The sequence below is a fragment of the Arachis stenosperma genome, chromosome 9, assembly GCF_014773155.1.
Source record: "Arachis stenosperma cultivar V10309 chromosome 9, arast.V10309.gnm1.PFL2, whole genome shotgun sequence".
NCBI lineage: Eukaryota > Viridiplantae > Streptophyta > Magnoliopsida > Fabales > Fabaceae > Arachis > Arachis stenosperma.
In genome coordinates, this window is record NC_080385.1 from 120,262,407 (window position 1) to 120,277,118 (window position 14,712).

Sequence of the window (14,712 nt, forward strand, 5' to 3'; positions counted from 1 at the left end):
TTTGTTCTCAAATTATTAGATATCAAATTATTTCGATTTGTTAAAAAATGATAAAACAGATCTATATTTACTATTTATTTATTAATAATATATCTTAAAAACTTAAATATTATAATTTTTTCTTCTACTAACATAAATAATGGTGTTAAAGAACAATATAAAATAAGGTGGTGAATTTAAAATTTCGAATAGATTGGACGAGATATTTTTTTCGGTTTAATCTTTAATTTTTCCGCTAACATATGTAATTGAAAAGGTTTACATTAATTATTATTGTTGTTGTTTGACATGTAGCACTAATAATTTACTAAGTTATGCCACCTATCATTAAGATATTTACAAAAAGACCAATTTAAATTGTATTTATGCATTCAAATATCTGTTTGATTTATTGGCTATTCTAATTACCAAATTGACTTAATTAATTTAATTAAGAAAAATACATAAAATATATTCACACGATAATTTTTAATGAGTTATTGTTATACCATTTGCGATAAAAATAATATCCTAAATATTAGTTTATTTCACTTTAAAATTATTACAATTACGTGACATAAGGGGACGGACTTAGAAGGGGTAAATAGTGGCTCCGCCCCAAAATTTATAGAAACTATATTTATATATGAAATATGTATTTAAAAAATAAAAAATATTATATAATTTAGTATTTTTATATGTATTATTTTTTATTATGTGATAGACTTATGTCTTAACTGTTTAATTCACTAATATTTTTCACTTAACTAATTTAATATCATACTCTCAAGTCTTTTGTAAATTTTAAATTAATTTTTATATAATAATCTCTATATTTATTTAAAAAAATTATTTGTTTATTTTATATTAACATATTTAAAATTTATTATAATAACTTATGTAGTTATATTTTGATAATCACATTATGGACTTTAGATATTATTTTCTTATAAAAAATACTTTTTTTTTAATTTACGTTGTTAAAAGAAAAACTTTTATAAAAATACTTTTATGATCTTTTGCTTTTTATTCTCGTTAGATAAAGATCACAAAAAAAATAAAAATAAATAAACAATTAATAAAAATTACTAAAATTTAAAAACAAATAAAATTTATTAACATAAAGATTATTAAAAAATAAATAAAAATAATTAAAAATATATTTATCTTTTTATAAAAAGATTTGGTTTGTCTTTTTAAATATTATAAAAAAATTTTGTCCTTTTTAATAATTTTAGTATTAAAAGTCTTTTTTAATAATTAAATCTTTCTAACGATACTTTACAATAATTTTTCCTTATAATTATTTGTAAGGTTACACTGGTTTTTGCGATTAGAAATATTTGTAAGGTTTATAATATAGAATGGAAAAGGGGAAGCGTTGTTGATGATAGAGATGGTAAAATTGCTTGATTACAATGATAGGACTAGCTAATTGGAGCGCACACCAAGATGATTTATACATTAATGCAGCTCATCACTTTTTGAAGAGTAACCGATCTTCCTGAAGGTAAGATATCGCTTGGTTGATAATAAATAATCCAGAGGAGGTCACTGTATTGCTGAGGGGTTAACACTTACCTCACATTCATGTAGGAGAAGCTATTTTGCTGATAGGTGGAGGTTCAAGTGAGGAAGTTGTATTGTGTTAGCAGGGCCCTTCCAACTCTACCAATTAATCTCGAGGATGCTGCTCGAAGTGAAGCTGAAATTGAGAAGACACTTCAGGTACATTGATTTGTTTGCAGGAGCTTATCTTTTACTTCATTTCTTTTCATCCATTGGTTAACTAATTCTGTTAATGAATGCAGGCTGGTGAACAACTTGTTCGCGTAAATCAGGATACACGTTTGAACTTTAGAGTACTTGACCTCAGAACCCCAGCTAATCAAGGAATTTTTCGCATTCAACCACAAGAGGGAAATGTAAAGCATTTCATCTGAATTTTATTTTGAAGAGTCTTACTTATTGATGTTCATTCTTGAATTGCATGCTGTTGAGATGATGGTTGTTGTAAATTTTAAATTTACTGTAATTAATGCATACTACGACATTTAAGGTATAGATTTTCCCCATGATACCAAGTTGAATGATCAAATTATTTTTCATTGCATTGTTGGGTGCTTCAAACAATTCTTATTATCTGAAGGCTTTGTTGAAATCCACACTCCAAAGTTGATTGCTGGGTCAAGTGAGGGTGGAGCTGCTGTTTTCAGACTGGGCTATAAAGGGCACCCTGCTTGCCTTATCCAATCACGACGCTTCACAGGCAAATGGCAATATGTCTGATTTTGGCCGTGTTTCTGAGATTAGTCCTGCGTTTAGGGCTGAGGATTCCTTCACACACACAGACATCTGTGTGAGTTTACTGGTCTTGATGTTGAAATGGAGATTAAGAAGCATTATTGTGAGGTATATTTCACTTTTAGGCATATGTCTCTTGGTATGGTGAAATTATTGTTGTACATAACCTGATTTACTGATATTGAGTTTTTAGCAGGTTATGGATATATTTGATTGGTTGAACCAGAATTGTAAGAAGGATCTTGAAGCTGTGCAGTGGCACACCAGTACGAACCTTCAAAGGTGAGCATCTTCTATTAAAAAAAATTGTATTTTATCTTATATCAAACATTCTTTTCTAATCTAACAAATTTCTTTCTCCATCATAAAAAAAAAGAGTAAATATTGTTAACTATACTATGTTGTATTTGTTATGCTATGAACTACCAGTTGAAAAATGTGAATACAAATGAATGCAATGCTTAAAAGGCTTATATGATCTTATTCATGATCTGATATATCCCGGTTAATATGCAGTATCTTCGTCAGACTCTGCGACTTACATATGAAGAAGGGGTTCAGATGCTCAAGGTAAGCTTAAAAAAATTTCCGTAGTATCTAATTCACAAGTCATGAACAATTTTTTTTTTTTTTTTTGAATTGGGGGACTTTCTTCTTTCTTAATAAGATATATGCTCCGTAAACATGGAGGGGTTATACAAGAACAGTGGTAATAACAAAGTCTTGGGCCACTAGTTTAGGCATGCTACGTGGATCAGACAATGCTATTGCATTATGAAAAAAGTTATGTTGTTCTAGTTTCTAATTTCTAATTTCAACTAAAAGTCAACGAAAACATTATTCACAATAGTCAAAGGTTTATTAGAAAATGTGATGGAGTCCATATTGTTAATTGAAAAAGAATTGGGGTTAAGGAAAATTTATGTCAAAGACCTCATTCTCAGTCCGTATCATAATCTTGTGTGCTTGCAAGTTAAAACGGGTTTATAGTCCCAAAAAGGATGAAATTATTGTCTTGATGCCTAATTAGGTTCCCTGTGTTCTGTTCTAAAGGGTGCTTCATTGATGCTGAGGCTTCCCCTCTATTTTTCCTCTTATAGATGGTTCTCGGTTTTCTGTGTTCTGTTCTAAGGGATGCTTCATTGATGCTGACGCTTCCCCTCTATTTTTCCTCTTATAGATGGTTCTCGGTTTCCTTTGCAACTGTTGATTGACCTCAACACTCAGAATTTTGTTTATCTTCATTAATAAGAATATTAGAAAATGGTATGTCTTGCATGTTCTTATAATTTTGCTTCATAAGATGCTGGAGTAGATATTGAACCTTTCGGTGACTTTAATACCGAAGCTGAAAGGAAGTTGAGGCAGCTAGTTATAGAGAAGTAACTCTCTCTCTCAGAGATTGAACCTTTTGGTGACTTGAATACTGAAGCTGAAAGGAAGTTGGGGCAGCTAGTTTTACTCTATCCCTCTCTCTTCATACACACACAACAAAGAAGTGTAATAAGAGTGAAGTGACAATTAGATCCTCGAAGATGTTGACCTTGGACTAATTAGTCCTTGAAGAAAAAAAAAGTATCAATTAGGTCCTCCAAGATAGCAAACGGTGGACATGTATCTCCTTCTGTCGATGAATAGTGTAAAACAAAACCGAATTGTCCATATATTTCGTTATTTACAGTGGTGCATGTCTCGATATTGTCACGTGAGCAGGAAAACGATATAGTTTTAAACAGTAAAGCATTTATTATCTTGAGTTTTCATATACCCTTTAGCAGCTACTCTATTTATAACAAATCCTATCAAAACAAGTGAAGTTTCGTTCTAACAATTGTTATCTACATGACTATCTTTCATAGATAGACATGTCAGAGTAATTAACAGTACATATAAGCATCACTGTTAAGTTTTAGTTGATGAATTGATAGAAATACATCATGTATCCACTGTTTGCTATCCTGGAAGACCAAATTGGTATTTTTTTTTTCTTTAAGGACTAATTAGTCCGAAGTCAAAATCTTCAAGCACCTAATTGTCACTCTACTCAATATTTTATTTTCTTTTTAATGACCTATTATTTTGGATTAACTTGTTCTAATTTTTGTTTATAGGTATGGGACGGAGTTCTATAGTACCCCTTTGTTGTCAGACCATTGTACACAATGCCTTGCTATAGTAATCCACAGTACTCAAACTCATTTGATGTCTTTATTTGAGGTAAGCAATAAGAGATTTTGTCCTACATTGCATTAGTACGAGAAATAATTTCATTGAACTTTTTATCTATTAAGAGAACACTTGTAAACTCGTGGAGCACATTTAATGTGTGTTCTAGAAACATTAATAGCCAATTTGTTTCCACTTGACAGAAATGACTATTTTTTGTTGAAAAAATGGTTCCTTAATAATTGATAATTATTTCATGGTACCTGAAAAACCATCCACAAATGAGAGGGCTATCTCGTCAGATATTACTAGGGCCAAAATGACGGTTTGATCCTCGATATGTAATGTTTGCAACAAACTTGACATAGGCATAGTTGGGCTAAAAGTGTCGAATTACTTTTAGATACATTGATTTTTGGATTTTACAACTGTCTAACCGACAGTTATTTTTTATTACTGGACAGAGAGAATGATTTATATTTTCAACAAATTAAATTACCTGATATCAAAAACTAACTGCTTTGTTGATGATTCAGATATGGTGCACCAACACACCCGTGGCTTTTGGAGTTGGATTGGAGCCCGTAGTAATGATCTTCTGTGGCCTGAATAACGTCCGAAGACATCATTTTATCCCTCTTAGGATTGCACCATGATAGTTATACCCAAATAATGACTTGGAAATCGCATTGTTACAAATTTAAAGGATACCTAGTTGAATTGTTTTTCTTATCGCAAGAATCTCATATCCTTTGAACTTGCAGTGTCAAAGCTGGTGTAGAGCACTCTACAAAGCATACTAATTTTGGACGACTTAATGTAGCTGTCACTTTGTTTCTTGAATACACCCTCAGAATGTTCAAGTTTTTCCCTAATCGGTAACCAGCAATTTAGTGACCTATTTATTTAATGAAAAATGGATCTGGATGCACTCTCACTCAGGATGTTCAATTATTCCATTAAAATTTATTTGTCTGTTTTGGTAAAAACAATGCGATGAGTATAGAATGATAGAATGGAGTTTGATTGCATTAGGTAGGTAGTGTTTCGCACTGGGTATTTTATTCACTAGTGGTCATAGGATTAGGATGGTGCATTTTGAGTTTCCTTTAACCGAAGTTTGAGGCAAGACGTAATATGAATGTCTCCCCGTTTGGTACCAAATTTTGTTTCATGTTTATTTGATGAGTGATGAATTTCTACATAATGGTGGAAACATGACCAAGAAAATAAAAGGTAAAAAATAAAGAACCCTGTTTGGCATCACCCATGCAAGATGCACCTCTAATACACTGATACCACCACGGCAATCAACTCTCAAAGTCGCAGACCAATACGCACACATCTTGTTGGAGATGACATTGCACTTTCTGTTATCTATACTCGTTAAGTCTTAATTTATTCATATTACGTTACAAACACTAAACCTTAGAGAGAGGACAATTCCAAGCTCCAAAAAGGAATGGTTAGTTACTTCTTACCTATATGAGACTGACGCAGCGCTAGTTCAAGAACAGTTTTTTTTTTTTTTCCCTGCTGGATACCTAGGATTGCGCAATAATGGATTTATTTATTTGTCCATTAAATTTAAACTTGAAACTACAATGGATTCTTTCAAATTTTAGAAAGTAAAAACTGAAAATTTATAATTTTTATGTTATTCATTTTCATTAGTACTGGAAAGTAAACAATAAACTAAGATATGAAGTTGTCTAATAAGAACATTTAATAATTTCGCTAAGTAAAACTATAAAAATTCAAAGAAGAACAAAAGAAGATGTATTCCACTAAACCAAATTCTAAACAAAACTTAATAACAAGTAAATTGTTTATTAAAATAAAAACGAAACCTTAAAAAACTGTAAATTCTAGACCACTTTTGGTTCCTAATTAAAATTGAAACTCTCTTGGAAGGATTTAATCAACATGAGTTATCCACCTTGGCTTTAGCTTCTTCACTTGCAGAGTTGACAAATTTCTTCCAATAATAATGATTTTGCCACACAACAGACATCTCTTCGATGGGAACTCCCTTAGTCTCCGGAAGAAACTTATGGATAAAGCAGCTCATAACCAAAACAAAAACAGCAAAGAAGATGAAGAGGCCAAATTTCATATGGCAGAGCATGGAGGTGAATACTTGAGCAATAGCAAAAGTGAAAATCATATTAACGGATACATTGATACTCTGAGCTGCAGATCTGACTTCAAGGGGAAATATCTCGCTAGGAACCAACCATCCAAGAGGACCCCATGACCATGCAAATCCCATCACATAGATGCATATAAATCCCACCACAAGGAACGCGTACCATTTTGGCAACGTTCCTGGGTTTCCATCTACTCCAAATTTGCTTGCTATTGCGGCGGTTATCACAATCTGCATCCATCCATTATATATAACAAATTCAACAATAATGTAGGCAAACTAATAATTAAAAATATAAATGAGTAAAAAATGTACCTGACAGATAAACATCTGAGCACCGCCTTCGAGAAAGAGCTTGCGCCTTCCAACTTTGTCAACGGTAAAGATTGAAACAAAGGTAGCAAGAGCATTAAAGCCACCGGTGATCATGGAAGACATAAGGGAAGCATTGCTACCAAAGCCAATGGTTCTGAACAAAACAGGAGCATAGAAAGTAATCACATTCATGCCGGTGAGCTGCTGGAAGAAAGGAATGGCTATGGCCATCACGAGCTGAGGCCTATAATGCCTCTTCAACAGAGTGGCCCATGGGTGATTTACTGCCGCGGACGATTGACTCGCCTCAACAAGGTCCTTGAACTCTTCCTCCACGTCACTGGTTCCTCTAATCTTGATCAGCTCTTGCTTGGCTTTCTCATCTTTGCCACGCTCGATCAAGGAGCTCGGCGAGTCGGGAGAAAGATTGCGCCGATGACGATCATCACGGCGGGGACAGCCGCGAAACCCAAGCTGTAGCGCCAGCCTTCACCGTTCTTCATCTTGGCGAAGAAATAGTTGAGAACGTTGGCGACAAAGATGCCAATGGTGATGGCCAATTGGAACATCATGTTAAGGGCTCCTCTGTATTTGTAAGGAGCAACCTCCGACACATAGATTGGAACAGACTGATTAGCACATCCAATTCCGAAGCCAAGCAACATGCGACCAACAATGAGCATCCACACTTTCTGAGCAAACGCATTGAAACCGGCACCCACGAGAAACAGAATACCGCCGGACAACATGGTAAGACGCCTTCCAAAGATTCGAGTGATGGAAGACGCACAGAGTGATGCCACGAGAGCAGCCAGATACAGGGAGGATGTAAAGAGTGTCAAAACCTGGCTGTCAAACCTGCAATACTGATTGTCAGATGGCTTCATGTTCATCTCCTTTGCATACACGTCTGGGAAAAATTTCTTCAGAAAAGGATCCATCGATGTAACTCCACCTGAGATGCCAAGATCATATCCAAAAATTAGTCCTCCAAATGCAGCAACCATGCACGTCACAAAAACCCGGAAAGTGAGTTTTCCCGGATATTGCTTCCCATTGGCAGAGCCCTTTCCAATGAGTCCTCCGGCCATTATTGTATTTGATCGGTGAGTGGAATGGAACACAACACTTTGAGTGAAGAAAAAAAGAACAGCTGATGATGAGGGAGAGATAGAAGAGAAGAGAAAAGAAAAGAAAAGACTAGTGTTAGGTTTGTAGGAAAGAACCTAAAGACTATGCTATTTTATACATGATTCACGCAAGGACTTCGCCAGAATTGTTATCTTTTCTCTTATCTTATATTATATTTATTTATCTTTTGTTTAAGATAAAGAACATTTTAAACTCTCGGGAGAAGATGGAATACATATGTAAATAAGATTAGATAAAAATGATCAAGTTTTACGTAAAAATTAAAAGATAAATTAGACAATATCAATGTGTGATCAATATAAGAGATAATGTATAAAAATAAGGTATTTAAATTTAAATTTTTGTATAACAGAAGAGAAAGGACAGGGAGTCAATGACCTAATGTGTACAATGAAGGTTTAGAAAGTATTAGAGATATCATTATTAGTGTTATATTGTCCTATTAGATTACGCTTTTAGAATGAGTGGTTTCAGAACATGGTATTAGACAGTGGCGGAGCTTAGTTCAGACAAGGGGTGGCCACGGCCCCCCCAAACTTTTATTAAAAAAATTAGTAATACTTTTTCAAAAAATAAAAAATAGTTTAGTTGGCTCAAATATTTTATTATGACTTAAAATACCAAAGTTCAATCTTCATCTTTTGCTTTTATTGCACAATAGTTTTTAGTTTTAAACATTCAAAACATATCGAATTTAGACTGAATTGAGTGTATTCGCATTTCGCAACTCTCTATTCAATAAGCAACACTCCCTCTACCTTTGAGTTCAAATATAAAAAATTAGATATTTTTTATTTATGTAATTTAATATTATTTTATATTTTACTATTTATTTAATTTAATTTTTTTATATGATAAAAAATATTAGAATATTCAATAAGTATTGATATTATTGTATTTGTATAAATTGATAAAAAAAATTCAATAAATATTATAAATTTTAATATTTGTCCTTCTAATTTCTTTTTTACTTATTTTATCAGATATATATTCAAATTTTTATATAAAATAATCATAAAAAATCAAAGAGTTGATGATGCATTTTTTAAGAGGAAGGCTAATATTTAAGAAAGAAAACATATATATAACTTTTACAATATCAACATCTGTAGATAGTTCTTCTACTTTAATGAATCACGAAGAAAGTAAGATACAACCTTCAAAAGTTTAAAGAGTTGTATCTGATGAGTTTGACCTTAATTCTTTGGAACGATGCCCTGAAAATGGTTTCAAATTTGGCAATATTACCCAAATCAGAGAGATTAGGTTAGACGCGTTTATCTTAAATGGGTCCATATAAAAAATATTTTGACAGTTATCTTCTATCTAGCCCCCCAAAATTTCGTTTCAAGCTCCGCCACTGGTATTAGAGTTCTAGATCCTGGTATCCGGATGGTTATTCTGGATAGTATAGGTGATGTTCATTTTATTCATTCTAACGGAACAACTTAAATCAACTATTACTACTTTTGATCATATTTAAATTAAAAATGATTTAATTTAAAATAATAAACTATCTAGATAACGTTAAGTTTCTTTTTCATGAAAACAAATACTTGTAATAGTAAACTAAAAATAGTTTAATTTAATACTCTGGATATTATATTTTATTTTTAAATTTATGCATTTAAATAATTTTTTATATATTTTATTTTTTACGATTTGATATTTGTATAAAAAAATTTTATACTGTGCATGAATTAGCGGTTGGTTTAGATTGACATTAGATTTAGAGAAATTCTGATGAAAAAAATTTTGTAAGTAGACCAAAGAATAATATATAACTTTATCTTTTTTCTTTGTTTCATGTATGAGTTGAAATATGATTATTCGAATATCATATATAAATTTTTTTAATTAAAATTATAATTATCATCTTATAAAAAATATTATTAATCTCATAAAATACATTTGAATCATACATTTTTTTTGTGTTTTTTTTTCGCATATTTTCTTTTTTTTGTTGTTGTTCTATGATTGTTGTGTACTTTTTTTATTTCTTCTCCTCCTTCTTATCATATTATTGCAGTATTTTTTATTTTATTTTTTATTTGATTTTACTTTTTTATTTTTATTAAAAGAATAAAAATAAAAAAATTATAAAAAAATAAGAAAGAGAAGATAAAAAAAAAAAAGAAGATGACCACCAGGATGAAAAAGAGAAAAAGGAAAATTTTGAATTGTAGTAAATTTTTCATAAAAATAATACCAAAATTTTTTAAGTTTGATATAAGAAATTTTTGAATTTTGACACCAAAATTTTTTAACGGTGATACAAAAAATTTTTTAACTAACTAAAAATTATTAAAAACAAAAATAACATCGAATTTTTTTTAAAATATCAACGAAATTTCTCAAGCATGACACTAAATTTTTCTCAATATATCTTATTCATCTACTTCTTTTTCTTCATATTTTATTTTCTTTTATTTATTTCTCCAAACATGTTCTTCTTCTTTTTCATGTTTTTGTTATTGATACAAAATTTTGTTTATATCTTCTTATATTTTAATTACTTTAAAAATAGAAGATTTTATCTAAACAAAACTAATTGAATTGTATACTTCTAAGTTCTAAGTAACAAATTGTCTTGCAATATAATGTGAAAATAAATTTAAATTCTGTATTTATTGTGGTAACATTTTTGTTTTATATAACAAATTTTAATGTTATTTTTATTTTATTTTTGTGTTTTATATAAAATATTTTGGTTTGTATTCTATTTTCTTTTTTATTTTTCTCCTTCATCAAAATTTTTAAAATACACAGATAAATAAATAAACAAAGAAGATAAATAAGAATAGGAAAAAAAAGTATAAAAAGAAAACAAGGTCAATAACAATAATAATAGTAACAATGATGACAACAACGATGAATGAGGAGGAGAAGGAGAGGAGGAAAAAAAAAGAGAAATAATAAACTGAGAGAGAAAAAAAAGAAGGAATGATAAGGAGGCGAAAAAATAAAGAGGAAAAGAAAACGAAGAAAAAAAATGCATATAAGTTATGATGCTTGGTTGATTAAATTTACTGCTACATTTAATTAATAGTGGAGTTCACTAAAATGGAAAAGTTTAGGGAGTTAGCAATTTTTGTATTTTGTGGCAGTATTTAATCATTAAAAAAAAATTGAGTGATCTCTTATTATTAGATTAAATCTCATACCATTAAAAATATTATGTTAACTAATTGATAATTACAAAATATAAAAGTTACTAACTTCTAACACTCTTCTATTAAAAAAATGATATTAACGAATTAACATGCTAATAATATTATTGTCGGATTTATGATTTGTATGACCGTAAATAAACCTTTTAATTTATGCAAAAAAATAATGACAATAAATGGAGCAACTATGATAAGATTGCAACATAACCGTTTTTATAGCCTGTTTAAATGAATAAACCAAAGCGTGTATTCTCTCTTTTAACTTATGTTATCTTTAAAAACTAATGACAATTATCATGAGATAATACACGACAAAATTTAAACAGCTGTTGTTATAGTCTGTTTAAATGAATAAACCAAAGCGTGTATTTTCTCCTTTAACTTATGTAAGTTCTAGCCTTAGTCATACATATTTTGTACTCATTGTTTTAGTTGAATTTGTTTGTTAAGTGTACTCTTTATTTTAATTTTATTCTTTGATTTAGTAAGATTTTTTATCTTTGTTTGACTCGTTATTTATCTTTATTTTAAGTGTACTCTTTGTTTGGCACGGACCTACATTGAAAGAAGAAGGAGCATTTGCCGCCACAGAAATTTTACAAAAAAAAAAAACTAATACGTTTATATATATATATATATATATATATATATATATATGTCTTTTATTATATTATATTTATCTAAAATAAAATATAAATATTTTTTTGTGTTTTATGTTAAAAAATATTTTATTAAACTTAACATTTAATAATAATTATATTGTTAAATTTGATTTATTATAAAAATAAAAAATAAAAAATAAATAAACTCAAAAAATAGTGATAATTAATTTTATTATATTAGTTAATTAGTTGATAATTAAATTAAAACTATTTTTTAATTAAATACAACTTAAATTATTAGTGACTTTTTAAAAAATATTTAACATAAAAAACATATTATCTATATATTAATATACTCTATTAATATTTATTATTAAAATATCTTGATTATAGTAATTATTTTGGATAAAAGATTTATTTATACCATAAAAACTATAATAAGTAAATTTTATAATTAAATATGAGATAATAAAAATTAAAATAATTGTTTAAGAACATATAGAAAAATAATATTTAGTCATGTTAAAAATAAAAAAAAATCATTATAAATTATTTTTTTATTATTTTGAATATTATACTGAGTGAAAATTTTTTTATTATTTTAAATATTATAACAAGTGATTGTGTGTATGTTTCTAATTCTTATCAATATGTATAGATAGTTCTAATTTAAAATTTTAAATATGTCTAAATAAATTTGAGTTGGTCGAGTGATTAGCTTCATCGTCCGCTTAAACAAGTGTTGGGAGTTCGAATTTCATTTCGTGTGTGTAGCAATTTGTTGAACCTCTTAAATGAAACTCAAAGTCATGATAGATTAGTTCTTAACTTATTGGATATTGTGAAAAACATATATCTATACCTAAATTTTATTATTTTTTTGCCCCCACAACAAAATTTTTCTAGATCCGTCACTGGTTATGCTACCATTTATCGCACGTAATTAAACTAAATGAGTGCAGGCCAGGCGATTTAGTATGTGTTTAGATAATTATTGTTTGTATTCTCTGCAATTTACTGATCTAAGATAATGTGTTAGTCTAAGTAGAGGGAAGGTGGAAAAGGAGAAAAGTAGAAGTGTTAGTCTCTATTTTGTTAAAATTTAAGATAATGTGTCTGCTTTGTTATAAAATAATTAAATAGATAAATAAAGAAGGGATAACAAATATAAGATAAAGAAATATAAAGAGAGAGAAAGAAGTATTACAACATAAAGAGAGAGAGAATTGTTTATTGCTTTTGTGTATCTCATCAACGGAGGCTTAACCTCCTATTTATACATGTACAAGAGTCCTCTTTTTCCTCTTTCATTAAATGTAATTACCTTGGTAATATGGCACTTCACTATAGGAAAGTTAAGCCATCCAAGTCATACGTGGTCAATGGTCATTCATATCCTTATCACAACACTCCCCCTTGGATGACCATTCAGGATTATTGCCTCGTTAAAACCTTACTAAAGAAAAATCCAATGGGAAAAAACCTTAGTGAAGGGAAAAGAGTACAATATCCTTTAGTGACGGGACTGCCTCATTAAAAACCTTGTCAAGAAAAATTCAATGGAAAAAAACCTGACCAAGGGAAAAAGAGTACAGTCTCCCCCTCTTGCCGACATCATTTAATCTCTCGAAATCGGCGCATCCCAATCTCATGTACCAATCTTTCAAAGGACGATTTTGGGAGTGACTTTGTGAATAAATATGCCAGATTGTCACTTGAGTGGATCTGTTGGACATCAATGGTCCCTTTATTTTGAAGATCATGAGTGAAGAAGAATTTGGGAGAAATATGCTTTGTTCTATCACCTTTGATATATCTGCCTTTAAGTTGAGCAATACATGCTGTATTATCTTCAAACAGGACAGTTGGAGCTATCTTCTGATTAATCAGTCCACATGATGACAGAATATATTGAATCACACTCCTGAGCCAAAAACACTCGCGACTTGCTTCATGTATCGCTAGTATTTCAGCATGATTAGAGGAGGTTGCTGCTATCGTCTGTTTCGTGGACCTCCATGATATAGCTGTACCACCATATGTGAATATGTATCTTGTTTGAGATCTCCCTTTATGTGGATCAGACAAATATCCAGCATCTGCATAGCCAACTAATTGTGACTTGGATCCATAGGGATAAAACAATTCCATATCAACCGTTCCATGAAGATATCGAAAGATCTGTTTGATTTTACTCCAATGTCTTCTAGTTGGAGAGGAACTATATCTTGCTTGTAAATTCACCGCAAATGATATGTCAGGTCGCGTATTATTGGCAAGATACATTAGCGCTCCAATGGCACTAAGATATGGTACTTCAGGACCAAGGATATCTTCATTCTCTTCTTTAGGATGGAATTGATCATTTTCCATATCCAAAAATCTTACGATCATTGGGGTACTCAAAGGATGTGACTTATCCATATAAAATATTTTCAAGATCTTCTCTGTGTATGTCGCTTGATGAATAAAGATCCCATTTTTTGTATGCTCGATCTGCAGGCCGAGACAAAATTTAGTCCTTCCAAGATCTTTCATCTCAAACTCTTCTTTTAGAGTTTTTATAATTGTTGGAATCTCTTCAGGAGTCCCAATGATATTTAAATCATCAACATACACAGCAATTATAATGAATTCAGATGCGATTTTCTTTATAAAAACACATGGATAGATATCATCATTCTTGAATCCGTTTTTGGCCAGATACTCAGTAAGACGATTATACCACATTCGTCTAGATTGATTTAGACCATATAAAGATCTTTGCAATTTAACTGAGTATAACCCTTGCGAATATTCACTAGATGGTTTAGATATCTTTAGTCCTTCAGGGACTTTCATATAGATATCCCGATCTAATGAGCCATACAAATAG

At 30.3% G+C, this 14,712-nt stretch overlaps 1 protein-coding gene and 1 pseudogene across 3 annotated transcripts; one reads left to right on the plus strand and one right to left on the minus strand.

The window, feature by feature from the left end:
* Positions 1–1,312: 1,312 nt before the first annotated feature.
* Positions 1,313–5,803, plus strand: LOC130948103 (uncharacterized). Of its 3 annotated transcripts, XR_009072931.1 has the most exons (9): positions 1,313–1,489; positions 1,576–1,707; positions 1,791–1,904; positions 2,129–2,391; positions 2,480–2,565; positions 2,800–2,853; positions 3,464–3,549; positions 4,395–4,500; positions 4,986–5,802. XR_009072931.1 is itself a non-coding variant. In XM_057876815.1 (8 exons), the coding sequence occupies exons 4-8, from the start codon at positions 2,365–2,367 to the stop codon at positions 5,103–5,105; spliced, it is 393 nt and encodes a 130-aa protein (XP_057732798.1). In that variant the 5' UTR covers positions 1,313–1,489; positions 1,576–1,707; positions 1,791–1,904; positions 2,129–2,364; the 3' UTR covers positions 5,106–5,803. The 3 variants fall into 3 exon arrangements, 1 of the variants encoding a protein (XP_057732798.1); XR_009072930.1 differs by having other exon boundaries at positions 3,464–4,500; positions 4,986–5,803; XM_057876815.1 differs by lacking the exon at positions 3,464–3,549 and having other exon boundaries at positions 4,986–5,803.
* Positions 5,804–6,365: 562 nt separating this feature from the next.
* Positions 6,366–8,042, minus strand: LOC130951976 (sugar carrier protein C-like; annotated as a pseudogene).
* Positions 8,043–14,712: the final 6,670 nt, after the last annotated feature.

Bases quoted from the DNA above. Each gene is read 5' to 3' on its own strand.
- LOC130948103 (XM_057876815.1), top strand. From the start codon at position 2,365: ATGGAGATTAAGAAGCATTATTGTGAG. The intron at 2,566-2,799 runs GTGAGCATCTTC...GTTAATATGCAG, and splicing joins ACCAGTACGAACCTTCAAAG to TATCTTCGTCAGACTCTGCG. The intron at 4,501-4,985 runs GTAAGCAATAAG...TTGATGATTCAG, and splicing joins ATTTGATGTCTTTATTTGAG to ATATGGTGCACCAACACACC.